Source organism: Poecilia latipinna, unplaced genomic scaffold (assembly GCF_001443285.1).
Source record: "Poecilia latipinna isolate Pla-1442-1.1 unplaced genomic scaffold, P_latipinna-1.0 Scaffold1330, whole genome shotgun sequence".
NCBI classification, from domain to species: domain Eukaryota; kingdom Metazoa; phylum Chordata; class Actinopteri; order Cyprinodontiformes; family Poeciliidae; genus Poecilia; species Poecilia latipinna.
This window is the reverse complement of record NW_015113946.1, coordinates 135,852-163,222: the sequence shown is the minus strand read 5'-3', so window position 1 is coordinate 163,222 and position 27,371 is coordinate 135,852. Positions and strand designations below refer to the sequence as shown.

Here is a 27,371-nt window from a genome sequence, read left to right as displayed (position 1 = left end):
TTTTTTTTTTTTTTTTTTTTTGTGTGTGCGTGTTTTTTTTGTTTTTTTTTTTTTCCCCTGAGGATCTTTTATCCAGATATTAGTGGAGGTGTGTAAATATATACACGAGTGGGTTGGATGTTCATCCAATGTCATAAAAAATAAAAAAAACCTCAGAAATAAAAAAATTAATATGACCTTTATGTGGACAGTGGATAGGAAGTGTATGTAAAACTCCTAACAGAGCTGCATTGATGATTCCTTTTGGCCGTTGATACGTTTCCTTCTTTGTTTTTTTTCCCAAACCGGTCTCCTGGACTCTAAAGAGCATCCATTGACCTAGACGACCCGTTTTGTTTTTCTGGATAGGAGCAGAAATTGTTTTCCTGCTCCCATTTTGAAAAAAATATCATTACTATTAAGATTATCACCTATATTTTTTCTAACTTCTGCTTTCGTTATGCATAGATATTTTTTATTTTGCCCTCTGGAAGTGTTGGACTTTTTTTTTTTTCCCATCTTGCCGTTTGATATACTCTGTTAATTCATCAAGACTTCACAGATTTTTGCAGTAATGTCACTTCTCTCCACTGAAGGATCTTTGCCTCGATTTAAGATTCACTCAGTCGTCGGCATGCTTATCTTGTTTCCTTATGGCCACAGGGTATTTGCTGGTGTAAATAACTCTTTCTACATCATGATAATCCATCATAATAACCTGCGCAAAAATAGAAATATTGCTGCTGCAAGTGGTGGCATGTTCCTTCCTTCTCACTCTGGTGACAGAATGTGTAATCCTGACATTCACCAATTCCAGGTGAATGTTAGAATCAGTAGTGTCTAAATATATACCTCTTCTCTATAGCACAAGAAGCCAGTTAGTTGTGGCATCTGCTGAAAGTGTGCTCCATGATAGATAGTCAGAACAGGAAACTTTTTTTTTTTGTTTAGTTTTTTTAATGCTCGTGGTTTGGTTTTGAGGTTGCCTGTACCTTTGTGTCCACGCTGGTGTAACTATAGCGATGGATCTGGCAGGTTGCGGCCTGGACGCCGATTAGCAGAAATAGTCCGACCAGAAGCCACATTGATGAAACGAGGGCAGTGAATCTTTTATTGCTCTGAAATGATTGGAGCGGCAAAGTCCTGACAAAAATAGGAATATTTTTTGTGTTTGGGTTCCTCCTATTTGACTCAAGTGTTGATCTTTAAATTAAACTAATGAATCGTCGTTTTTCTCTTGGCCGATCTCAGGTAGGTTTACTGAGCAGCATCTGATTTGCACTACACAAGTACAGCTGATTGAAGCTGAACAGAATGATAGTTTGATTTGACTTGCAATTCATCTGAAAAGATCCGATCCAAAGCGAACACTTTTGGGTTGGATTTTCACCGAAAGATTTAGACTGATCCCTCATAAATTCTGACTTATCCGATTTCCACTCGCAGAGTTTATTTCGAGTCAGAGTTCGACTCGGTTGCATTCTTGTAAAGGTTGCAAACTCCTGCTTGTAATTTTCTTTTATTGGCTTTCAATTTGACCTAAAATTGGCAGCGATTTAACTTACAGCTGAACCTGTTTACTGAAACCCAACAGAACACAAGTAGATTTAATGTAACAGGTGGAAACAGAAACACAGACAAAGTCATGCGACGTCACCAAATATCCTGCATGTGAGACAATAGAATCCGTCTTGATGAAATAGCCGTTGGTGAACCACACTAAACAAAGAGAGGAAACGCACATTTTATCAACACCAGATTATGTTTTATAAAACACATCTACATGTTATCACATATGTGTTTTGCATTTGCACATCTGCATTTTACTGCAGACCATGCCTGGTACACAACGCAGAACTTCGGCAGAAGTTTAAAGTGTCGCAAGTTCCTCTCTACTTTTTGCTCCTACTATTTATATTCTGTTTTACAACTTCTGTCGTGCAGTCAGATTCGAGGAATTGACAACTGCAATTGATTTTGGCTGCGTGCATCCAGGGCGATGACCTCAGCACGCCGACTCAGAATGCCTTGAGTTAGCGTCGATTCTCTTGAGGGGATTTATTTGAAGTAACTAAGGGACCAAATCGCTATAAGAATTAGGAAAAGAGAGGAACGGTCGTCGAGCCCTGTACGCTCACAACCTTGCTAAAATGCCAGATGTTTTGTTCACATAAGATTATTAGAAATAATTCCAGAACTTTCTTTTTCCACCTTTAATGTGTACATCCTGTAGAAATCAGTTGCAAAAATAAAATAGCAAAAGGAAAATGCAAAAAAAAAAAAAAAAAAATCAGCAAAGTTGTAACAACCTGGTTAAATAAGTTAAATAACCATTTAACTGTTCCACCTTTAGTTTATAAAGTATTAAAAAGAACGGTCTTCTTTAGTGGGAGTCAGTCAGCAGCTCATATCATGACTTGTTTATTATTGCCGTTAGTTAAAATGCAAAGTGGTGGGAAACGTCTCGGTAGTTTGAATTTTATTTCTCGTGTCCCGCAAGGACAAACACGTCAGACTGGTTTCAAGAGCGGCTCTCGATATCCTGCTCTCCGCGCTTTGCTCGTGTGCCAAACAGGAATACAAGCAAAAAAGTAAAAACGAAATTTACAAATCATAATGATTTTACGGTGAAGCTCTGTTCTGCGTCCCAGTTTAAGCTTCTGATCGGTGTTCTTGCTTTTACGTGTGCAGTGCAGGTATAAAACTTTCCAGGGGAATACTTGCGACGGTAATTCAAATGCCTGCCACATTTGTTTCTTTCTGCTTCGTTTGCGTCGCGTATTACGTCAATAATTTGGTGTCATTATGCATCGTCGATCTATTTTAGTGTGCAGGGTTTCATCCTGCATCAGCACAGAAAGTGCAGTGATGCGTAATATTATTGCTGCCATTTCTGACCAGGCAGTCAGATTCTTTTTATTCATTTGTTTTTGTGAAGATTAGTTCATCAAAATCCACCAATCCAAACAACCGTATTGAATTCTGCACAACTTTCTATTGACCTTTTTGTTTTGTTTGTTTGTTCATTTGTTTTACATGGATGCTGTATAATTTCATTTGAGTTTTTCTTCCCCCCCATTTTCCATTTGACTAAAGCAGAAGTTCACAACCTTTACTCTCCATCTAAATAAAACCCGCTGAGTGACACAAATATTACATGACTTTATAATTTTCAGAAACGCATATCGAAAGAAATATGTTGTAGTCGGGTAAAAAAAAAAAAGCCATTTTATTTTAGTTTATAGGTTCTAAAAAGAAGAAAAATACTTTATCCAAGAGAGAAATAATACAATTTCTTCATTGGGATGTTGACATTTCCAATTTTACTATATTATTATTACTATATTATTTCCAGTATTACTGACTATTTTGGTGTCGTTCTATTGTAAAAAAAAAAATTGTTACCGGAAAACAAATGAAAAACTGTTAAAATATGCATTTGTTGTTATATCTTTATTTAAAATCTTTAGTTTGTTCTTTCACATTTTTAGCCAAAATTATTAAGATCCATAACGGGAGATTCAAAGAGACACTTATGGTTGTTAAACAAATCAGGAGACGTGTCCAGCGAAGTGATGTAAAGAGAGAAAAAAGCCTGTCTCTGTAAAATAAACTGAATCTTTTCAAAGATTATCACAGAAACGGTCACCACGAAGCAGAAGGTAGATGTCGTAAATATTTCCATTTTGCACAAAATTATTAATCTTAATCACGAAGGCAGTTTCGATGTGAAAGTCAGTCTGTGATTTATATAGTTTCCGCATGTAGAGGTAATAAAAGTCTTTATGACCTTTATGGCCGAGTTCAGGGAAGTCAGAAAATGCAGCGCGGCAATCTCAGTGATAATGACAAGCAGAAAGAAAACGAGTAACCGTGAAAAACAACTAATAAAACTTTCAGAACAATTAAGTAGAAGGTGGCAAAACAAGAATTGTAAAAGAAAAAGTGGGTCGCGCAAAGGTCAATGCTTTCGGGCATCTGGAGTAAAAAATAAGCTCCGACTGTTTACATCATGTTCTGCTGAGGATTTCATCTTCTCATCAGCTCTGACCAGCTTCCTGCATAACACTCACACCGCCAATGTGCTACTGTTGCAATAGCTTGATGTTTTCCTGAAGAGCACGACTCTCTCATAGTTCTGTGGACTTGAGCTGTGGGTCTCTGCAGCTCCTCCAGAGTTTCCAGTTCGGATCGAAATCGTAATTTTTTTTTCTTTTCACGACCTCTAATGCATTCCAAAAATCTGAAATATGGCCCTGAATGAGAATCTCTACTCCCTTTTACATTTTTTTATTTTATTTTTTTACCCTCACGAAAAATAGGAACAAATTGAAACAAAACATCTGGCTGCTTCACAACTGGTATTAGCAGCTTCAGGCTCCATCTGACACAAAAATCGCATCAGAAATATTTGGACTTGCAAAGAAGCGAAAACAAAAAAAAACAAAAACAAAAAACGCAGGTGCCCGTTTTGTTTGAGCAGCCGTTCATTTTAACAGACTGTGCCGCTCTTCCCTTTTCTCTCTTCCCCCAGCCTCTCGACCCCAGCAGGCGGGATGGGCTGTCTGAAGTCCACGCTGAGCGGCGGCCTGGCGAGCGGTGTGGAGAGCAAAATCAGACAGCAGGCCGAAAAACCGGAGCCGGCACACTACGTCAGAGACCCCACCTTCAACACCAACAGGGTGAGTAGAAAGGAAGCTGAGCCCAGGAGGAATCCGTTTGCAGCTCTGAACCCGAACAGATGTGACACAAACGTGTCTTAAACGTTTAAAAAATAAATAAGTAAATTAAAAGCATGAACGCTCGCAGAAACGGTTCAATCTCTGTTCTAAACTAAGAAGGTTTCCACCGTTTCGCAATAAGATGACTAAATTGTTCCCCAAGTGGTCAGAACTTCCCGTTCTCCAATGACGACGATTATGGTCTGGAAATGCGAAATGAACACATTCTGAATGTGTGCAAAAGCTGTTTTAAATCAACTAAAATAAAAATACAATTCAAAATCTGATGTTGTGCTTTTCTTTACAGAATAACTCCCTGCTACCAGGTCAAAGGTTCCAGCAAATGGAAGGTATCCCTTCTTTCCCTCTTGCATTTACTTTGCATATCTGGTGAAAGTGTTCCTATGTTACCTGGAGTAAAGTAAGCTGACGGCTAAAAGCGACTTAACGAGGGAAAAAACAAACAAACAACATAACCATAATAGCATTAAAAAGTCAGCATTTTTCACTGATATCACAACAAACAGTTAACGCTTGGAAATTTTCACTCTGTACCACAATCACCTTTCCATTTGATTTGTTTTCTAATTTAGTCCTGTCATGCAAGATGAAATTACAGAAAAAGAAACGTTTTTCTCAAGTTCCTTTATTCCGGTTTAACAATCTAAACATTTTAAGAGGCCGGCCTCGCAGACGTGGAGGATCAGAATATCAGCAGAAACATGCAAAGAGCTGGTCAGAAATCTTGATCGCTGTAATTCCATCAAATATATTTCCATTGACTATTGAGAGAGAAGATCTAAATAGTTGCCATTCATTTATTCAAATGCAAAAAAAAAAAAAAAAGGTTATTTCTTCATAATCAACACTTCTAATGTTTCGATCCTGTTCAAACTTGCTTTACAACCACTGTGTGTTACTGAGGGACTCTTTATATTGCGTTGGTGTTTAAAAATGTCAACCTCCGTGTTTTTTCTGCTTTAGAGAAAGAGTCAACTTTAAAAGTGGTGATTGGTCTTTATCCTTACGAGGCGTTGCATCAAGACGATTTAGGATTCAAGAAAGGAGAGAAGATGAAAATCCTGGAAGAGTAAGTGGGCTGATTTCTAACTCGGACTCATGCAGCTCAAACTGTGTCTTGGTAGTTCTACATTCTGTCAGGAGCGATAAAAGTCAGAGTGACCTCGAGGTCCAAGTCCTTCTGTCTTTAGAAGGAATCTTTGTTGAGCAGTTCTGCAAATTAGCCTTTGACCAGACGGCCGGTAGACGGGACAACGGTCACTCTTAACTCTAATGTAGTTTAATGTCCTGTTCCTGCACAAATACATCTAGATAAATAACAGTATCTTTCACAGTTAAGTCAGAATCTTCAGCATGGAAATAATGTTTCTCCTACACTCCAAATTCTTGACTGTGAGGTGAACTGGTTTGACTAAAATGCCTTTATGTGAGATTGTGCAGAAATTGCGTCTCGCTGGAGATTGGCGTCACTTCAATCTCCAGGAAATGGATAGATGCTGGATTTGACACAAATCACGGGATTTGTGTCAATTAGTCCAGTGATTATATTGTGAACGGCGCCTGAGAGCGTCCACAAAATAATAGGAAACTTTTTTTACTGCTTTGGGTGCAGGGGAAAAAGACAAACCTCTTCCAGACTGTGTAAGCTGGGTTGAACTGAATAATTATTTTTGGCATAATATCGTCAGAAAATGTGTTTTGGCATAAATGTAAGGAAATGTTTTCCCTGTTTGTTTTCAGACACGGTGATTGGTGGAAAGCTAAGTCTCTAACGTCCAACAAAGAAGGATTCATCCCATCCAATTACGTTGCCCAAGTCGATACCATGGAAACGGAAGAGTGAGTATGATGTTGGATGAAAGTTTTAACTTTGCCTTATCAACAACGTTACTGCGTTAATGCATCTCACTGTAAAAAAATAAAATAACATAAAATAAAATAAAATAAAAATCACTCTGAAATCATTGCAGGTGGTTTTTCAAAGACATCACAAGGAAGGATGCAGAGAGGCAGCTGTTGGCTCCCGCAAACAAACCAGGCTCTTATCTTATCAGGGAAAGCGAAACATCCAAAGGTATTAAACAATTTTCCCACAAAATTCCTTCACAATTCAGCATCTGGGGTTCAGAGTGAGACTTGTTCCCTTCCCTCTCTCCTCCCCACACAGGGAATTTCTCCTTGTCAATCAGAGACGTCGATGGCCAGGGCATGGATTCGGTGAAACATTATAAAATCAGGAAGTTGGACAACGGCGGCTTCTACGTCTCTCCCAAAATTTCCTTCCCGGACATCAGCAGCATGCTCAAACATTACCACAGTGAGTATGGATCGGGAACAGAAGGGGAAAAAGCTTGAAATCACAGCTGAGAGTGAGGTCACGGCATGTTGACTCAGACTTGCCGGTTCCCACTGTAGGATTAGAAAATACTGGAAAAGTTTGGGAATTTTGTTTTTAGAGTGACGGTCAGAAGGGAACATACAGTAACCAACATTTTGAAATGTTGCTTGGATTGTAATCCTCTTTGTGACAACCAAGAGCAAATTTATTGGTAAATATTGCTCCTCAGTTATGTATCGTTACAATACGATTTCATATTTAATGCTCCCTTATTTGTTGTCATTTCTAGATCAAACTGCAGGGATGCTTTTGTGCCAATTTGGGTGCATCTCAGTTTGAAAGGAGGAAATTACATCATATGACACATTCAAAAGCCAAAAAAAATTGCTAGCTAATATGTGCTGAAAATGCATTTTCCCCTTTCCAGATTTCTCAGGATATTGCTTCCTTGTCTTTGTTTCCCAGAAAATAAATTACTTTCCAAGTAGCCAAACTTATTTTACTTTCAGTTTTTATGCTTTCCACGACTAATGAGTCTTTAGCTTCCGCTTTGTAGCGCTTCATGAATAGAGTGAGGTGTTAAGGTTAAATTTACACTTAATCATCACAAGAAAACACCAAAAAAAATAAAAAGTGCCTTTGTGCCTCTCAGCCAGGTCGGACGGTCTGTGCCGCAAACTGGAGCGTCCGTGCGTGAAACCCAAAGCCCAGCGGCCGTGGGACAAAGACGCCTGGGAGATTTCCAAAGACTCGATAAAGTTCGTGAAGAAACTGGGAGCGGGACAGTTTGGAGAAGTGTGGATGGGTAAGAAAGGAGCAAAACATTTAAATTAATCAGATCTATTCATTTCTCAAGAACCTTTTTTTTATTATTAAACCAAGAAGGTGTTCTTGGTTTAACTGAATCTCAAACTCCAGTCCTGGAAAGGGTTTTTGCTGTGCAGTAGGCAAAGTAAGTGGTTTAGATTCTGTGGCCGACTGCAATCTTGACGCCTCAGAGCACTTCCTATTGTGACGGCTGTGTGTCTAAATAAGCCTGAGAACTAAATAGCTCATCATTGCAGGACATTTTATGCCGTGCCTTTAAATAGACTTCTGCTTTGTGCCGGAGAAACATTTCACTAAAGTCTCTCTGCAAAAGGTTTCAGAGTCCAAAATCTCTTATATTACAGATCTTAACTTGAAAAAGACAAATGCCTATGAATTTCACGACTCGACTCTGATGGATGTTATTACACCTGGATCATTTGATGACCTACAGAAATGAGTCTATCCTGGTATATGTGCTTTGGAGGTCAACTTGTTATCATAGAGGGGGGGGGGGAACTCAAAGACTTATTTGCATTGGAAGTTCAGAGACTATTAAAGTATAATGTTTGAAAAATCTGCAGTATGATCTAAACTTTCAGAGTCCAGATTATGAGCAAACCTTTCTGTTTTCCTTGTGAAAGTTGTGCAACCACAACAGATGTGATAATCATAATACAGTTTGACTTTAATACATTTCTATTCAGACTTGACTTGTAGATTTGAGACACATTTCACTAAGTTCCCTGATATTTCTGCAGATAACCGGTGACTAACAATTGCAAATTTTTAAGAGAATAACTTGAACCTCAGTTGGATTTTGTTAGTCGAGCTGACTGCAGCTCGGCTGTAGCTCAACATGGCCGACCTACAGGTTACAGTAGGGGTTGGATTACCTACTGAACATGAGATCAACTTGCTACAGAAATGTCTTCATCTAAAAATCCTTTTGTTCTGTTTGTTATAACAGAAAACGAAGCATACTGCACACTTCACCTTCATTCTAAGTTGAAGTTTTCACCTGTCGCTCAATATGCAGTGTACCGTACTGAATGTGGAAGACGTTTGCCTTATCCAGTTCGTTAAAGTGTTTGTTTGGCACATTAAAAACACAACAAAAACAAATAAACTAAGTCTCATTTCAACAGATCTCTAACAGTATACTCTATTCCCCGTTTCCTGTTTTCACGCTGTGCGGCGTCAGCTTACTACAACAATGCAACCAAAGTGGCCGTGAAGACCTTGAAGCCCGGCACCATGACCGCCGAGGCGTTCATGGAAGAAGCCAACGTGATGAAGACGCTGCACCACGACAGACTGGTGCGGCTCTACGCCGTCGTCACCAAGACCGAGCCCATCTACATCATCACCGAATTCATGGCAAACGGTACCGAGCCACGCTTTGTTGTTTTGCCGTCCACGGAGGTGGAAGGTAAAACGCTTTGAGACAATTTGATATCATCCATCGAGTCAAACGCCCAAATAAAACGAAAGAGCCGCTTTGCATTTGTACATCTTAGATTGTATGAAGAGGATTACTTGAGATAGCACACCAACAACAAATATCTCAGTATGTTAAAGTTAAACATAGGCTTGCCGTAATGTTCTCACAGCTAACAGCTTATTCTGTCCTGTGTTTAGGAAGTCTCCTGGACTTTTTAAAGAGTGACGCAGGAAGCAGACTGAAACTACCAAAGCTCATCGATTTCTCAGCGCAGGTAATCTCCCCTCGGCCCTATTTTTGTACTTCTTAAACTTTCCACTTCTATTACTCCACTTTAGGCGTGACGCAGTAAGGAATACTAGTAGCATTATACATAACTACATTACACAGTATTGCAGAATTTACATAGCAAAAATATATAATCTGTTAACTTGATTTTAAAAACAGAAAAGTTCAAATTAGTCCTATTGTTGCTTTCTAAAGTGCAACACAAGTTATCAGGTGTTTAATTAGCTGGGCTATCCGCTCAGGTAGCCAGCGTTCAGTCTGTCATACTGGTCTTAAGTGACCATTTGTCATTTCCAGTTATTTGAAAGTGCAATGCAATGAATAGCTGTCCTTTGGTTTTGCACACAGTGGCTTTTAATGCTTTCTGTGACCACAAAGCAAGAATAGCTTAGCTTTATTTCCTCCAGCTGACAAAGGAAAACACAGTCATTCTGAAACTAACTCATGCATGTCATTTACTCAACTTAAAACTGTAGAAACTGAATAAAGAAACATTTTTGTTTGTTTTTTAATCCGTCTAAACATCTTTGTATAAGTTAATACTAGAATTTAGCCACAAAGCTTCTTAATATACACACATCAATGATTCTGTCAAGCCAATTTACAGACAATACTTTGTGTTAACAAAATATGATAATGACATAAATATAAGCAGCTTTGAAGCCAGGATAGCTACAATTGTATCTATACCTTGAATCGACTTGCTGCCATACAAATTGACTTGACTACAAAGATATTTTAGCTACAAAACTACGAGTGTAGTTAAAGTAAACCACCTACAGCTCTAATTAAGCTGCAAAACTGCAAATTTAGTGACTAGGCTAACTCAAAAGTAGTCACCTGAACCAACTACAATTCTTCACCTGTGGTCATAAAATTACATTTCTAATATACATCTTTCCCTGCTTCCAGGAAATCTATCATGATCGTTGAATACAAACGCACTTGTTTTCCGTTGGGTTTCAGATTGCGGAGGGCATGGCTTACATAGAGAAGAAGAATTACATCCACAGAGACCTGAGGGCTGCTAACGTGCTCGTGTCCGAGAGCCTGCTCTGCAAAATAGCCGACTTTGGCTTGGCGAGGGTCATAGAGGACAACGAGTACTCCGCACGGGAAGGTAAGCGTTGTGTGGGAAGGAGAGAATGAGTGCGCCTTCCAACTTCTCTGTTATGCAAGACATTTTTCTCTTGTCACACGTTAGCCGTTTCCTTTACTCCCTGTGACAGACTGAAGCAAAAAAAAAAAAAAAGCCCCCCTTTCCTTGAAAGGGCTATTGTGTTGGGCAACAGGAAAGACACTTTGTTTCGCTTTGCAGATAACATCCTTTCAGACTCTTGTATTAAATACACAAGACATTGATGACTTGATTTTTTTGTTTTTTTTGTTTTCCCCCAGTAGTATAGAGAACTACCGAAACATATTCAGGCACTTCAGAAATCAGATATTTTCCATTCATTTTGTACACAATAAATTATATTAATACAGATTAAAGAAAAACTGATTTTCCCCATTAATTTAAACAAAACAACTGAACACTAGCATATGTGAGACTGCAAACACAGTAGAGAAAATCTGGATCAGCATACTAACAGAAAGTATCCGACTGTGTGTAAAAATATCCAAATCTGTCGCGTCTTTTAGGTGACAGTAAGAGTGAAAAGGACTGTTGTGGTTAAGAGCACACAAGTGTGAAGAACATTTGTAACCTTTAAGTGGAGCCAAGAAACAAAATAAGTCACTAAAATAAGGAATTATAGGAGTAAGACTTTAGTTTGCCATGTAATGTTTGAAAAGTGACCTTTCAGATCTACCAGTATGGAGTGGTTAGCATAGCAAATGTAGCATATTTGCATTTTACAGTTGGAAAAAAAAAAAAAAATCAAAACCGAATGTTTGGGGATTTTTAAAGAACAGACGTATTTATGTTTGGGTGATAAATGAAACTTGTCTGACTACTCAGCTGGAACCAGGAATCTATCAATAAACTTGTGGGTCCACAAATAGATTAGAAAACTTTCCACGACACACGGCACAGGTGTGCTGAGTGGGATTGGGCGCTGCAGTGGATTATTTACATAGACTAGGCAAAGTATGTGTAAATATAATAGAGTTTGTTGATTAAATTTTAGGTGTGTGTGTGTGTGTGTGTTTGTGTGTGTGTGTGTCCCCTTACTCTACACTCCCAGGTGCCAAATTCCCCATCAAGTGGACCGCTCCGGAGGCCATCAACTACGGCACCTTCACCATCAAATCAGACATGTGGTCTTTCGGAGTGCTTCTCTATGAGATCATCACATATGGAAAAATCCCATATCCAGGTAAGCAAGTGTGTTGCTGCAGCTTTGTTCTCTATGGCGTGAAACCAATCATATTTATGAATAATACAGTTTGAAGATTTGGTAATCTCGTTGACTTTAGAAATTAATGTGCTACTATTCTATAAGGCGGAGCTTAGAAGTAAAACACAAATGCGACAAACCAGACAAACTTAAGTTATTTAATTAAATTAATTTATCTGGTGCAAAATTAACAACAAACGTTGTTGGCAAGGACCCAAGTGCAGAGCAAAATGTAAGGTGGAAAATGAGAGTTTTGATAAAATGTCAAACTTACTGAAATGGTAGGAACATGGAAGCACATGGACGGTAACCACAAAAAAAGAGAAAAGAAAAGTGATGGACGGCTGCAGTAATAAACAATGAAAATCCAGGAACTTAAATCCAACGCAAGTGGGGAAACAGCTGAGATAGAAACAAAATCCAAAGAGCAAAATGCAAGAATAAACTAAGAAATGAAGTACAAAAGGTTTGAACTATATGGCAAGACATTTTGAACAATAATGAATCCAGGAGGGCTGAACAGAATGTGGTAGGATATAAACTAAAATAAATATCAAAATACAAGCAACATTCAAACAGGCCTGGATCATGACCAAACAACAACAAAAAAAAAAAACACAGCTGCAAACGTTGCATGTTTGCCATTTTCTTCCAGTTTGTAAAATATTTTTATGGCTCCGTTATTGTCGGCACATTGTCTGGCATTATACTGACACCTACTGCCCTCATTTTCACCAGTCTTATTTATGTCTACAGAAACCTTCCTGTAAACTGACCTCCATTGTTCCTCCTGTCACACGAGCTCCTAACTTGTGTCTGCGCTTGTCTCTAAGGGATGACGAAGGGAGAGGTGATGTCTTCCATACAACGCGGCTACAGGATGTCCCAGCCCGAAAACTGTCCGTCTGAGCTGTACGAGATCATGATGACCTGCTGGAAGGACAAGCCCGAAGACAGACCCACCTTTGACTACCTACAGAGCGTCCTGGACGACTTCTACACCGCGACAGAGGGACAGTACCAGGATCAACCGTAGCGCTGCCGAGCCGGCGGGACATCCCATAAGGACATTCACGACGATTAACATCCGCTCCACTGGTTGTGTGTTTTTCACTTCTTCACAGTTTAATTGTATATATGCCACATGTTGATGTCCACTGAATTTTGAAGATTTTATATAGTTTCACAAACAATCTCGATGAAAGACGTCATCTTTCAGGATATTCTGAACAATATGGATTAATTTTGTTTTGTTTTTTATGGATGTGAAGTGTATTTAAATGAGATTGTAATTGTAAGTATATTTGAGAAATGTGGTCTAAACGTAAACGTTCTAAATGGGTAATTTGGACTGATTAGATGCAGACGTTTTTAGAAGGTTTTTCGTTAGTATAAGCTAGACAGGAAGAAGTGCAGAGAAAGGAGGAGATATTAAGGAAGTGGCCTGGGGATAGGCGTTAAACCACAAGTAACTGCGTTGAAAACTGGAATTCCTGCATGTGTTGTGGTGGAACTGTATGTCGTACTTGTGTGTGTATATATATATGTGGTCACAGACCTAATAAAATCATAAGCTGCTTTAAAATACGGACCCCGGACTTAGAACGTTACTTTCTTTGGAAGTAAGTGAGAGACTAAGATGGACTGCTACATGTTAGCCTCAAGCGACATAATCTTACTAACTCAAGATATTAAACAGTATGAAATATGTAATATTTTTCTATGTAGTGATTGAAAGCCTGGGTTATATTAAACGTCATGTTTGGTATTGAATGGCTGTACATTTTGTATGAAATTAAAAAAAAACAATACACATATGCAGATGTTCTTTGTTATTTTGTTTAAGTTTCAGTTTTAGAAATTGCACAAAAAATTTGTTTGATTTGAAAAATTGGATCTCCATTTGTAATTTACTCGTGGTTTGCTGGATTCCCCTGACTTTCCTTTGTGTATTGCTGTCTTAGACCAGTGACTCCAAAGGCCAGTGTCGGGGTATCGCTGTGTGTTTTCAGGCACCAACAAACACAGTTTCCCAGGATTGTCTGCATCACTCTCCCGAGTCGTTTTTATTCCGGTTCTGGTTTAAATATTTCAATGATAAATGAGTCGCCTATTTAAGAAACAGAATAAAAACGACTCGGGAGAGTGATACACAAAATTCTGGGAAACTGTGTTCCCAGGATGGGGTTTTCTTGGCAATTCTTTTTTTTAAATACATGAAGACTTGTGTCTTCACAACATGTTTACATTGTTCAAACTAAGGAAAAACAACACCAGCACATGTTTACATGTAAACACATGTTTACATGACTCGTGTAAACATCAGAATGCAACATTTCTTTTAATGAAGAAAAACGCAATTATTAAATGTAGGGCGTCAAAATACATAGGACTGAATATTGAAAGGTGTTTAGCATTAAATTTCTAAAAGAAATAGGATTATATACAATAATATAATTTATAGATAATTTGACCCACGTTCTGACACCGTAATGATTAGATCTGCCTCCCATCATACTGCAGCTTTAATGGCCATACAATAGTTTGAAGTTGACTTACTCACTCAAACCACAACCTTCTCTGTAATTGTAGTTGATTAAATTAGTAAGTTTCATGCCATGTAGAAAAAAAAACATAATAGTCATGATATTGTATCATAATAGATTCGTAACGACTGAAGAAGAGGAGGGGAGGAAAGAACATAAAACGAGGAGCTTTTGTTTTGAAACGTCAGCGCGCCCTGGTGACTGGTCACGTGATCTTCCAACATGGCCGTACCCTCTCGCAGTCAGCAGGGCCAGTTCAAATGACGAGCCGCAGATTCAAACTGACGACTTGAGACGCAGCCAGAGGAGCTTTTAGGTAAACCTGTCGCTTCTTCCGCGCCGCAGACATGAGCAACAACGACTTTATCCTGTAAGTAACCTACTTCTGCTGTCGGCCCCTTCAGTCGCCCTGCTTCAGGATTAACCGCAGCGGGTTTTGTAGCAGCTAGCTGCTTAAACAGCAACTTTATGAAACCTTCATGTGTCATTCTTAAGAATAAACGAGCCCCCTTCTTCATTCATCACGTTTCATCAGAAATGTACTAAAAACAAACCGGCATGACCAGTCCGCATTTCCTCCTACGGGGCTCATTTACAGGAAATCTTCCTCTTTGAAAAACTTTTAAATGCTTTTTCTTAGTTTATTTTTTTGTATTTTATTTTTATTCATTGAAAGTGCATCCGAGAAAATAGTTAATTCTTTCAGTCTTCATTTGAAAAAATAAATGAATAAATAAAAACCATCTATAAACACGTTATCCTAATCTCAGTCTTATTTTTGTTTTTAAATAATATAAGTTGAGTATTACATTTCTCCGACTCTTACGCGGTTGGGATCCATCCTCATTCAACCGTTTTGTTCTGCTGCTGGCAGATGATAAGAAAAGAGAAGAGGGTTATCTGTCATTCTCACTTAGGGCAGGTCAGCTCAGGATTTTCAGTGTCATAAAGGTTTTTTTTTTTTTTGTCTAAAAGTTAGGGTGTTCAACAATTTGGGAATGTAAGCTCCAAACAAAAGGAAAAGTCTGACTGAAACTGGTAAGGCTGTGTCATTACCCACATGGAAACAAGTCTGGAACAAACAAAGGCCATTCAGATGTGAAGAAGCCATTCCTTCAAAACAAATATAAAGAGCCAGATTATATTCTAATTGCATTCAGAATCATGTCTTGGTCTCCTAATGACCCTCCTGACATTTGAAAGAAAAACAGAGGAGCTTTTAAACCTTAGAATTTCATCCCAGTTGTTTAACACGGTGGTGGCAGCGTCATGTTACGTGGGTTTTGCAGCGTCGTGAGGAAGAAAGAACATGTGGAAATGTTGGAGCAACTCATTAAACCAACTAAATTTAAATTGTTGTGATCCGAACCATTCAGCTTTAAAGTGTAATTCTGTTCCATCCAATGGCAATAAAATGTATGCAAACCTCTGGATTTTAATATCGCCTCCCATTATTCTGGGATTTGGCGAATATAAATAATTTTGGTAATCCTTTTCTAAAATAGGAAAAAAAAAAAGCTTAGTCACAGTCAATGCCTTGTGATAAATGGTCCACACCCCACTATGAGTCAGAGGGAATAATAACACTAACCAAAAATGTATATTAAAAAGAACCCTTCATATCTCTTACTTGTTTATCTTATAAGAGACATAAATTATCTTCTACTGCAGATAAAGGTACATAGACTTGTGTGGATTATTTTTGATTTCCTGTTCCATAAAGCTTTGACCTTTCAATTAATTTTTTTTTCAAACTAAGGAAAAACACCAGTACAAGAATGAAGTTAAAATGTTTTCTAGCTTCACATATGTATTGTAATGACGGAGGGATTATACTACATATTATGCTGCCGTTATTAAAATGGCGAGATTCATTTATAAACTATAATCCAACTTTTGTTTTTTTAAGTCTTCAGCTGATTAAGCTGAAAATCTGCTGATCTACCCGTTGGCTCTTTGTGCATCTCTAACTAGATATTTCTTTCTTCCAGCCCCAAAGACTTTCCTGAGCTGAAGAACGATACATTCCTGCGAGCGGCGCGAGGAGAAGAACCCGAACACGTCCCGGTCTGGTGCATGAGACAGGCTGGGAGGTACTTACCAGGTACCGATGACCTTTACCCTTCTTACAAAGACGCTGAAAGCTCTTGACTATTTGTGAAAACTGTTCGACATTGTACATCCTACAGTTTTTTTTTGTTGTTGTTTTTTTTATACTGAATTTTGTCTGCAGAGTTCCGTGAGGTCAGAGGAGGGAAGGACTTCTTTGACACATGTAGGTCTCCTGAGAACTGCTGTGAGCTCACCCTGCAGGTAAAACTCCAAACATGATTTTAGGGGGGGGGAGAGAGACAAAAAACAAAAGCCCTGATTTGGTGGAGAGCTTTCTTTAGCTTTCTTGGATTAATAAAGCTATGAGTCCAATTCACCTTGAAATATTCGCTTTTCTCATTCTAGCCTTTGAGGCGTTTTCCCTTCGACGCTTCCATCATCTTCTCTGACATCCTGGTCATCCCACAGGTGGGTCACCTAGCAACAGCCACCGTCATTAAACGTGTCCATGTGGAAATAACCCTAACCCTAATGCAAGTTCATCCTCTCAAAGGCTAAAACACTTCAATTTTCTAAACAACACTCCACACTGGAACTGGGAGATAGTTTAAGTATCCAAAATAAAACGGAACAAACAAATTAAAAGTAAAACCTAAACCATAGATGGAATGGATTATGAAGTCTCTGAATGAAGTCGCCCTTTAAGAAATATTACTCATCAGAAAGGAATTTGATCCATTGCTTAATGCGGCATGAGGATTCAAGGCGTGTTCATATTTTGGCGAGGTACGATGTGCGTTTGGTTATTTTTGGATGGGAATATTAATATCCTCCATATTTTAACTTTTCAGTCTAGCAATGGTTTTAACATGAATCATTAGTGCATTAATGAAAAAAAAAATCTAGTCTTGCAGGTTATTACCATGAGAATATTTACACACCAGACGATGCACCTAACTTGTATTTTCATTTTTTTTTTTTTTTCATAAACATGGAGCCGTTTCTGTCTTTGTCCTTCCATTCAGGCCATGGGAATGGAAGTCCAGATGCTGACCGGCAAAGGCCCGACGTTCACCGACCCACTGAAGGAACCCGAGGACCTGCAGCGCCTCCAGGCCAAGGTGGACGTCAACAAAGAGCTGGACTACGTCTTCAAAGCCATCACTCTGACCAGACACAAGATCGAAGGGAAAGTGCCGCTCATCGGCTTCACGGGCGCGCCGGTGAGAGAGAATCCCCGACCCGCCTGGCGGTCGGTCCACGTCTAGAAAACCCCAGAAGCGTTTTAACCGTTTTGTCGCGCCACAGTGGACCCTGATGTCGTACATGATCGAAGGCGGCGGCTCCACCACCCACTCCAAAGCCAAGCGCTGGCTGTACCGCCACCCAGACTCCAGCCACATGCTGCTGAGGATGCTGGCCGACGTGATCGTGGAGTACCTGGTGGGCCAGGTAGCGGCCGGAGCGCAGGTCAGAACCCCTCCGTTCTCAGAACGCGTTTAGAAATGTGTTGCCACTTGAAACGCACTCAGCAGGGACACGATTCATGCTGCGCAGGGCAGTGGAAGATGCCATTTGCGAAGATGAATGTTGATTTGCTCCAGCTGCCCGCCTAGAATCTAAAGGGAGACGGGTTTTCCTTAGCATCAGCAGGAAATGCATCTGATTCAGCGTTTTTTTTTTTTTTGATTTCCTAAAAAAAAAAAAAAAACCTTGAAACAAAATTGCCGTGAGTCATTTTTGGTGGTTGGGCCATTCTAGTAATACAATTATACTTTTTTTCTTTAGAAGTGTAAGTGTCTAGAGAAATAGTCACGTGTTGTGTGAAACTTCTACTTTCTTTTTGCGTTTTTCTTTTTTTTATGTTTCCCCCTCACAACGAGTCCTATTTTGCTGAATGATAATTGTATTATCGTTTATCGCTATAAATGATAATATTGTTGTTTTGAGACCTTGTAAGTAATATGGTGGTAATGGTGTAATAACGCAAGAACACATTCACAAAGATCAGTAAAATTAAAATTCTGGTTAAGATTTAACCACTGGGACAGGAAGGCATTTTAAATATCCAAAATAAATAAAAAACAACAACAAAACAAATCATAAGGTCTCTGTAAGAAAAAAACTGTCTTCCAAAAACAGGCTAGTTGAGACCAATGAACCAGACCAAAGGGATCGTCTTAATTTATCATTCGATTAATTGATTTATTGCAACAGCTCTACCCACAACACACTTCACTGTGCTGTGTAACTGTGCATGTGACAAAATCTAATGTTAATCTATTTCAACACGCATTTCAAAAATGTCACCCTAAAATAATAAAAATCGTCAGAGTTGTTCTGTGCATTTAGATTCAATCCTCCTGACTCAACACGTCTATAGAGATCTAGCTAAACTAGATTTAAGCTTCCAGTTTTATTAAAGTACAACTTTGCTGTTTTTTCCCCCCCTCGATGTAATGACCCACTCAGTGACTCACATTGCATCGCCCTTACTCAACCACTTGCAGCAAGTGTCCTCTCTCTGCCTACACGCTCAGGTCTAATGCACATGGGGAAATTCGCTGGAAGAGAACGCTGTTGCTCAGAAATCATGAGCAGCTCTGACTCGCTACCGAGTGGCAGGAGATTTACTAACTGGCTAATTTTACCCAGCCGAGGTTGTCGGTATTTGCAGGAAAAAAAAAAAAAAAAGATATGGGGGAACTCGTGGAAAAGCATTTGTTTTGTCAGAGGTTAGCTGAACCGTTTCATTGGGTTGTCGCTCTGCAGGCCCTGCAGGTGTTCGAGTCCCACGCCGGCATCCTGGGCCCCGTGGAGTTCAGGGAGTTCTCCCTGCCGTACCTGCGAGACATCGCTCGCCGCGTCAAGGACAGACTTAAGGAGAAGGGACAGGATGTTCCGATGGTGAGAGATGCCTCGTCCAAAGATGCTTTCACATCAGTCCATGCCATCTGATTTAAGTGCAGACAAGTCACCAGGGGCAGAAACCCCTCTAAAGCCGTGATCCCATTCATTCCTTCTCCAACCTGTGATTTGAACAAATTCAGAAGGCTTGTGTTCCCTCACTGGCATGGTGTAGCTAAAATAACACCTAATCCCTAATGGGATCAATAAAAATGATGCCAAGTGCTGTGGCGCGTGATTACCTGTAGGTGGCAGCATTTGATCACAGCTGTGCTGTCTGCTGTTTGGCTGTTCCAGATTGTGTTTGCGAAGGATGCTCACTATGCCTTAGAGGAGCTTTCTGAGTCTCACTACGAAGTGGTGAGCTTGGACTGGACCATTGACCCCCGATCAGCAAGGTAGCGCACACACACACACACACACACACACACACATCCAGTTCATATAAACTTCTGCCACTTCTTACTACCCCGTGAGTCTATGTCGATCCTCCTCTCTTGTTTTTATACCTGGGAGGCAGCTAAAAGCCTAAGTGTCTAGTTAAAGCAGCGTTGGTGGGTCTGGTTAACCATTTGCTGTGGACTCACCCCTGATTCTCTCTCCCCCTCCTCCCAGTTTGTCACTGGGTGCAGGATTTAAGTCAACAAACATCTGCATTTCCTGCTCCACTCATCAAATACTTAACCTGTTGGTTAAAGGATTAACAAGTGTGTGTTCTGTGTGTGTGTGTGTATGTGTTCAGGGAGCGCACTGGAGGGAAGGTCAGCCTGCAGGGAAACATGGATCCCTGTGCTCTGTATGCACCAAAGGTAACATGCACTTCCTGTTTGTTCAGACTTCCATATTGACAGATGAACAGCTCTGGTTAATTAGATTTTTTTTATTAATTAGAAAAGTAAAAATAGTGAATATCTTTTCCATTTATAGTTTGGATCATTAACAAAGCCGAATTTAGTTTAATTTCACCCGAGGGCTAAAACGATTAATTGTGATGAATTAATTTTTTAAATAATCGTCGACTAATCGATTAATCATTAACTGGAGTATACAGAATAGCACATTTGCTGAAAAAACAAACATTTAGAGCAGTAAATAAGCCAAAACTACAACCCCTCCCCCCCAACATTTTAATGAAAAGTTTTTAATAAAGTTTAAAATTCACTAAAGGAATTATATATTATTGCATTTCAGGCAATACAATACTTTTCTTTTTTAAAATAAGAATTAAATTTTGTTTACTTCCATCTCTAATATTGTATAAAAAAGGTTTGTGCCTGTTATTTTGTCAGATTAATTGATTAATCGTCAGAATAATTATTAAAATGATCGTTAGTTGCAGCCCTGTTTCAGCCCACATTTTGTATTCTTACACTGTAAGTGTAAGTAATTCCTTCTCAGAAGTAATCCCCTAAAGCTTAAGTCGTCGCTCTGGTTCAGGAACAGATTTCGGACATCGTGAGGAAGATGCTGGAGGGTTTCGGAACCAGGGGCTACATCGCCAACCTTGGCCACGGCCTGTACCCCGACATGGACCCGGAGAACGTCGGCGCCTTCGTCGACGCCGTGCACCAGCACTCTAAACTTCTGATCAAGCAAAAATGAAGACGGGAACAGAGGATGTGTACTGCTGATGATGTAGAAAAGAATGCATTATTTAATTGAAAATCATGTATGTGTTTTTGAATACAGATTATCAACCGAAAACAACTTTGTTTGTTTTACATCGGGATAGAAAAAGAAAAACAAAAACAAAAAAAACAACCACCACATTCCCATTTTGTGCAGCTTTTTAGGATAAACATGTTGCTTCTCTAAGACGAGCTGTTTTTCTCTTCAGCTGTGATGTTTATCTGAATCAGGAGTGGATTATGTGTGTGTTGGATTGAAAAGCAATCGCGTGATTTTTGGCAAGTAGACGTGCATGTAGAGCTCATCTTAAGTGCTGCAGCATCATATTGGCGATCGCATTCGATCCATTTGGCAGGTCTAAAGCAGCTCGGATGTTGAGTATTAAGATTTTAGTATTTATCCCAGCAATGTTAGTCTGGCGCTTACAAATATATTCATAAAAAAAATATCTAAATACAATTAGAATCTATAACGTAGCTTGTCATCAGGCAACGTGGTTCCGTTTGAAAAGCTGATAACGGAAAAAACAAACGGGGATTTAAAAATGGGTGATTTGCTTAAAAGGGTTTTTGCTCTAAAGGAACATTTTACATTTTTTCGGGGGAGGGGGAAACGCAGCACAGCAGATGTTGACTGCTGTCCAACACTCTGAGCAAATTCCCCAGTTGAATATTAACGAGAGTACATTAAAATAAAAAAGAAAGTTTGTGATTAGTTTTATGAGATGTTTATTGCACTACAAGATGGTGCTTAAGGATATAAGGATGGTTCATCTTTATAATCAACTCATTTCCCTGAAAAATGGCACTAATGTGAAAATCCCACATATGCCACCAATAAGCAAGTTTATTAGTTTTGAATTGTCTTCAATTCACACAGATTCAAAATAAAACATCAAGACTCATATATAGTGTTGGGAAATAGTGTTTAACCCCTTATTGATTTGTTTTTATGCATTTTATGCAACTGCTTCAGAACATTAAACCAATTTATGTATTAGATGCAGTGTTTATATCAATATGTATTATTATGGCGTTCGTATGCAGACCCTTTAGAAAGTGTTGGAGGAAAAAAGTCAGCAAAGAAGTGGTAGAGCTCATTTCCACAGGTTGGTTTCTCAACATGCACCCAACTTTTATGTGATCATTTCATTTCATAACACCCAACCACATCCATGTTGAACCATCTGAACCAAACCGTTCACGTCCGATGAAAGGAAGTTGACGGAAGTGTTAAAAACATCCCAGAGATCCAGCAAGCCTTTAAGCCCATAACAGCCTGGATGATGATGGTGGTGTGAGTTTTAAAACAGGCAGGATACCGGCCCCTAAGAGCCACAAGCGGCTTTCTAACGTTAGGGTTTAGAACGGCTTAAAAGATGGGTTTGTGTTTGGAAACCAACCAACCAACTTAAATGAGTTCCATGCTTTCAAATGAATAGAGCGATCAGACATGAAGCTAAGAGACATTTCACCAAACAACAATTTGAACCTTAATTTATCATTTCGATCTTCTGTGTGTGAAAGAAAAGAGAAAATTGCCCACCGCCTTGGAGGCAAACGAAGCGTATTCCATAGTTGGGATGGAAAAGGAAAGAATAATACAAAAAGAAAGAAAGAGAGCGTGATTGATTATGTGCGATTCAATACCGAGGCCTGGTTAAGAAAATGGGGCAGAGGCGCGACAGTCGCTGCGATCGAAACTGGGACAGGGAGTGAGACGGTGTCCTGCCGGAAGGTGTGGGAGCCTGTTTTTAAACGGCGAGTCCCCGAGTCCTCTGGGAAACGCTTCAAAATGAAGGGCCGGAGAAATAAACAGCTCAAGTGGCGCATCACAGTTTCATGGTTTTTAAAGAACGCTTTGGGGGAAAAAACAAAAAACGGTTCAGAGCTGCAGAAGTAGTTAAAATGCACTTTAGTCGACTTATTAATGATGCGTGACATCCAGTTTCTGTGGAGTATAAATGCGAGACAGAGCTTCATTTTCTATTGGCCTCTTGCCACCAGGCTACACAAGGACCCAAAACAAACTAGCGGAGAACTACAGCAAAAAAGGGTTATTTTCCTGTCACCAAGTTTCCATGGCAACCCTTGAGCCAATCTCTACCAACCAGTTGTTTTGGGAGGTTTCCCAGGAAAAGCCATTTCTGTTCTACCATCACAAACATAACCAGGCCATGAAATTTGTTTCCCTTACAACTATTTTGTGCAGCTTGCAACAAAGAATGGTACAGATTTAGCTTGACCCGCAAAAGGCGGGTCAAACTATTTGTTTTATGGTGCTAGGACGTATACAAACGAAATGCAGGCAAATTCAAATGTTCTTAAAATAGAAAATATGATGGACTAAGCTAAGTGTTCATCTCTTAATAACCATGTTTCAATTTAATTTCACAGTAATTAGGGCCACAAGCATGCAGTGACTTTTACTCCAGAGTGGATTGAGACAGAACCAGTCATTAAACTGGGCTACATGGCAAGAAGAAAGGGAGACACTGGTCTGAAAATGTTTACAGATTGGAAAAATGTAGCATAGTTTGATTTTTTTTTATGAGGAAAACTATGTAGAATGATTTGCAAATCCCGTTTCTGCAATGATTTGACAGGTTTGCTTGGCAACTAAAATGTTTGGTTAGTTTATTGTTGAGCAGATTGTAATAAGTAAAAAAAAAGACAAAATATTTAAATGTATTTATCTTTAAGATATGAAAGTGCGCCTAGTGATCCTGTGGCCCTCTACGGATAATCTTTTTTGACCTGGATTAGACATGGATTAATTCTAGTTGACAGTTTTGAAAAATCGCGTTTGTTAATTTTTAGTAGAGTTTTGCTTTATTCCTCATCTGTTGATCAGTTTGTTTTTTTCAAATTCATTGTAATATTATTAAATCTTGCTTTACTGCCTTTCTGCCATATTTTGAAAAAACAACCTTGAACCACATGTTTAGTCACAGCCAAACGGTAACCTCTGCATTTATTCAAAGTGTTAGACATAAAGTTTGTCACTGAAAATGGGTCACCCCTCTAAATCTTCAAATCCCAATTTATCACTAGGCCTGTCACGATAACAATAAATTGTCCCAGAATGAATTGCGATACATGATCATATTGTATAATAATGGCACAATAATCCAAGTACACATTATAAACTTTACATTCCAATGAACATTTAAACACTGGAATGGAAGACATCTTAAAAATACCTTTCAATACTTTTTAAAGCCACGATTTAAGAAGTTGGGTCCATAAATTCCACCTCTTAAGGCTTAGATACAACCCAGGAAACCATTTAACCATAATCGCAAAATCTGCAGATTCTAAGTGAGGAACATAATAACTGTTAATGTTGGAGATCAAGGTTTACATAAAGAACAGATCAAACAGGTGGAGACATTAAACTTCCAGTCAAAATGGAAACAAAGACGATAGAAAACAATCAAAAGTAATCACTAAGAATCAATGGTGTTTACTGCTGAGGATGGGACTGCAGGTCCCTCCCTTCACCCCCGTCTGGTGACGTGATGTTCCCCAGATTTGTCCAAAAAACAACAAAATCAGCAGCAGCACAAAAACAAACGGATTTAAAGGAATCTGCTTATCTGCTGTTCTTAGCTGCGTCCCGGAGCCAAACTGAATTTTGGATTAACTGATCTCTTCCCTGAGCCTCTGCTATGATTACAGTAATGAAGCGCACCGTTTCTGTCTAATAACATGTAGCTTTTGTTTACTCCCCATTTTGCAGTCGTCCAATCCGGCAGGGATAAGAAAAAAATAAAAAATAAAACCTAGTAAACAGGTATTAGGCCTGAAATATAGCCAGTTCGCTTTCAGCATATTATTTGAGTTTTTCACCAAATTGTAACCATTTAAAGTCATTTTATGAAAGAACTTTTTTTTCCCACGTTAATTTGTAAGTGGTTGTAATTACCCGACATACATGCGAGCGTATGAACATCAGTGTTCATGGAGGAATTTTAATCCTAAGTTTGGCCAACACTCCTGTCAAATTCCTGGAATTTGTCTGGAAAGTTGCTCATTTGTCTGGAAAGTTGCTCATACTTGTTTTTTTTTTCTTACATTTTATGATAAAACCAATGAATCCATCTCTGGTTCCACACAACCAGTTCTTTTTAAAGAATGATCCTAACCTGATACATCGTGGTGTTTTGCATGCGTTTTCGCTCTGTCATTAAAAATCTCTTTGTAATTAAATACTTTTTATTAACTATAAATAATTATATTTCCAATATGTTGGCACACCTGTTAAGATGGAGGGACACCGGCCCACTGCATGACCGATCCTCTACCATACTTCCACAGGACCTGCTGGGCTAAAACACTCAATCTGAGTCTCCTCTGGCTAAAGCACATGGTTCTAATTCAAGTTCCAGTCGATCGGCGGTGGCCTTAACTTGCCTAATCAAAGGTAGCTCAGTTTAACTATTAACTAAATCTCAAAGCGTCTGTGTGACAGCCAGAGCCTCAGGCGCAGAGTCCACTGATCCTTTTCGAACCTGAGGAATCAACACTTCTGGTAAAACTACACACACTTCAAAAAAGATGAATTCGGTGTGTGTTAAGGGCACCAACGCAGCAGCCCTGATGTGCGCTCTCACCAGTAATCGTTAGATGTAGAGTATACGGTCGGGTACTCATGAAGGGCAGAGTCTTTCTGGCTTATTTATAGCCCTGTTGACGGTTGACTGTTGGGGAAATTATGATGCATTCAAATGGAGCCCGGTTCTAGCGTACCATTGTGGTTTCCAACCCAATGGTTAAGTTAAGGGGTCCTTATTTATAAGTAACCAGAGTCGTCAAGCAGCAAAACTTGGCGGCCCCAACGCTGTACCTGCAGACTGATGTAGGGGAATCGCTGGTGCTTTATCACACGGTGCACAGCTGCGTTTCCATTGACCATACAGTTGCGCAAATCTGGAATTACGAAAATAAATTTGGCTAATGGAAACATGGCAAATCTGAGGAAATAAACTTGTGTTTTTTACTAGGATGAGGTGGTTTTTCGGCTGTATTGAAATCAGTGCATTTCACAAAACTGCAACGGAACCGCTTCTTGCATCACACGAATCGTGCGATCGACAACCAGATGTCGCTACTGGCAGAAAAGATGAAGGAGATGACAGGAAGTGGTAGGAGTTTCGTAACTTATCGCGTGATTTTAGCTGCGGTTCTATTTGATGGAAACAATGCAATTGCAAAATTGTAGTTTTTCGACGTTAGCGGAATATTGCTAACGTTTTATGCACATCCGTAACAGGAACGCAGCAAAAGTGAGCACCTTCTTCGAAATCTGACATGTTTACAGACGCAGAGCGTGGATCAAAATAGACTTCACGTGGAGCCGTGTCCATGCAGAGGCACTTTTTGATCCTTTGTTTGCGTCGCTGCCAAGCACACTTTAGCGTAAAATGGAAATGTAGAAATCCAGCCCTCCACATATTAAAAAGACTGCACCGCAGCAAGTGTTATTAATATTTACAAAACTACACAAAGCTCAAAGCAGCCGAAGAGGAGAATACAAAAAAAAAAAAAAACAGCGGTTTTTTATTCATCCTTGTCCTTTGTGTGTTGTAGTACAATAAACAAGTACGCACTCGCTCAAACACACCTACACAAACTGAACACACACAAAGCTTTTGTTGTGGGCCCATAAATAGAGAAGACAAATGAACAAAAATCACCGCTGATTGGCGACAGGTAAGACTGAAGAGGCTACGGCTGTGTGTCAGTGGGCCATCTGGGAATAAAGTGACAGTCTGCGTGCACGCGTGTGTGCGTGTGTGTGAGTGTGTATGCGAGACAGGAAGAGAGACAGTGAGAAGGTTGTAACAATGAATCTGTGCTCTTTAGAAATGGAGATCAATTTCCACATGGTTGCCTTTAAAGGCTTTGGCAGGAGAATAATATATAAGTGTGTGTGTTTTCGGTGTGTGTTTCTGCTCGTGTTTGTGGCTCTGAATGTGTACATGTGCACAAATCATCTCATTGTGCGCATTAGCGTCATTGTGTGTGTGGGCTTTTATGTGCTTAGTTTGTGCACAGAGAATGAACAGGTGGATGTGTGCCTCCGTATGTGTGTGTGTGTGTGGGTGGGTGGGTGTCTTTGAAGGAGGTCCAGGCTCCATCTCTCAGCAAATCAGCAGGCCTGAAAATCCAATCTGCCTGGAGAGACAGCAAGCTGTACATCATCTGTCATGGATGGACACTATCAGCGCTTTATCAGTGACCACCCCCTCCAAACACACACACATGCACACACACACACGCAGCATATCTTTCA

At 39.5% G+C, this 27,371-nt stretch overlaps 2 protein-coding genes across 4 annotated transcripts in view; both read left to right on the top strand.

Annotated features, from left to right (window-relative positions):
* lyn (LYN proto-oncogene, Src family tyrosine kinase) overlaps positions 1-13,757 on the top strand; it is a 22,102-nt gene extending 8,345 nt beyond the window's left edge. For all 3 annotated transcript variants that reach the window (XM_015055677.1, XM_015055679.1, XM_015055678.1), the window contains exons 2-13: positions 4,514-4,661; positions 5,008-5,050; positions 5,685-5,790; positions 6,462-6,560; positions 6,692-6,795; positions 6,889-7,038; positions 7,712-7,864; positions 9,071-9,253; positions 9,508-9,584; positions 10,565-10,718; positions 11,788-11,919; positions 12,774-13,757. In XM_015055677.1, coding sequence (XP_014911163.1) covers positions 4,536-4,661; positions 5,008-5,050; positions 5,685-5,790; positions 6,462-6,560; positions 6,692-6,795; positions 6,889-7,038; positions 7,712-7,864; positions 9,071-9,253; positions 9,508-9,584; positions 10,565-10,718; positions 11,788-11,919; positions 12,774-12,976 — 1,530 coding nt within the window. In that variant the 5' untranslated portion in view covers positions 4,514-4,535 and the 3' untranslated portion in view covers positions 12,977-13,757. The remainder of the gene's footprint in view (positions 1-4,513; positions 4,662-5,007; positions 5,051-5,684; positions 5,791-6,461; positions 6,561-6,691; positions 6,796-6,888; positions 7,039-7,711; positions 7,865-9,070; positions 9,254-9,507; positions 9,585-10,564; positions 10,719-11,787; positions 11,920-12,773) is intronic.
* Positions 13,758-14,674: 917 nt separating this feature from the next.
* On the top strand, positions 14,675-21,978 carry urod (uroporphyrinogen decarboxylase). Its single transcript, XM_015055682.1, has 10 exons — positions 14,675-14,856; positions 16,478-16,590; positions 16,720-16,799; positions 16,944-17,006; positions 17,564-17,761; positions 17,847-18,008; positions 19,311-19,445; positions 19,743-19,843; positions 20,188-20,254; positions 20,883-21,978. Exons 1-10 carry the CDS (start codon positions 14,834-14,836, stop codon positions 21,045-21,047), a joined length of 1,107 nt encoding a protein of 368 aa, XP_014911168.1. The 5' UTR covers positions 14,675-14,833; the 3' UTR covers positions 21,048-21,978.
* The last annotated feature ends 5,393 nt before the right edge of the window (positions 21,979-27,371 follow it).

Coding starts and splice junctions, on each gene's coding strand:
- urod (XM_015055682.1), top strand. CDS start 14,834: ATGAGCAACAACGACTTTATCCT. Junction 16,800..16,943: donor GCTGTGAGCTCACCCTGCAG/GTAAAACTCCAA, acceptor TTCTCATTCTAG/CCTTTGAGGCGTTTTCCCTT. Junction 19,446..19,742: donor AGGGACAGGATGTTCCGATG/GTGAGAGATGCC, acceptor TGGCTGTTCCAG/ATTGTGTTTGCGAAGGATGC.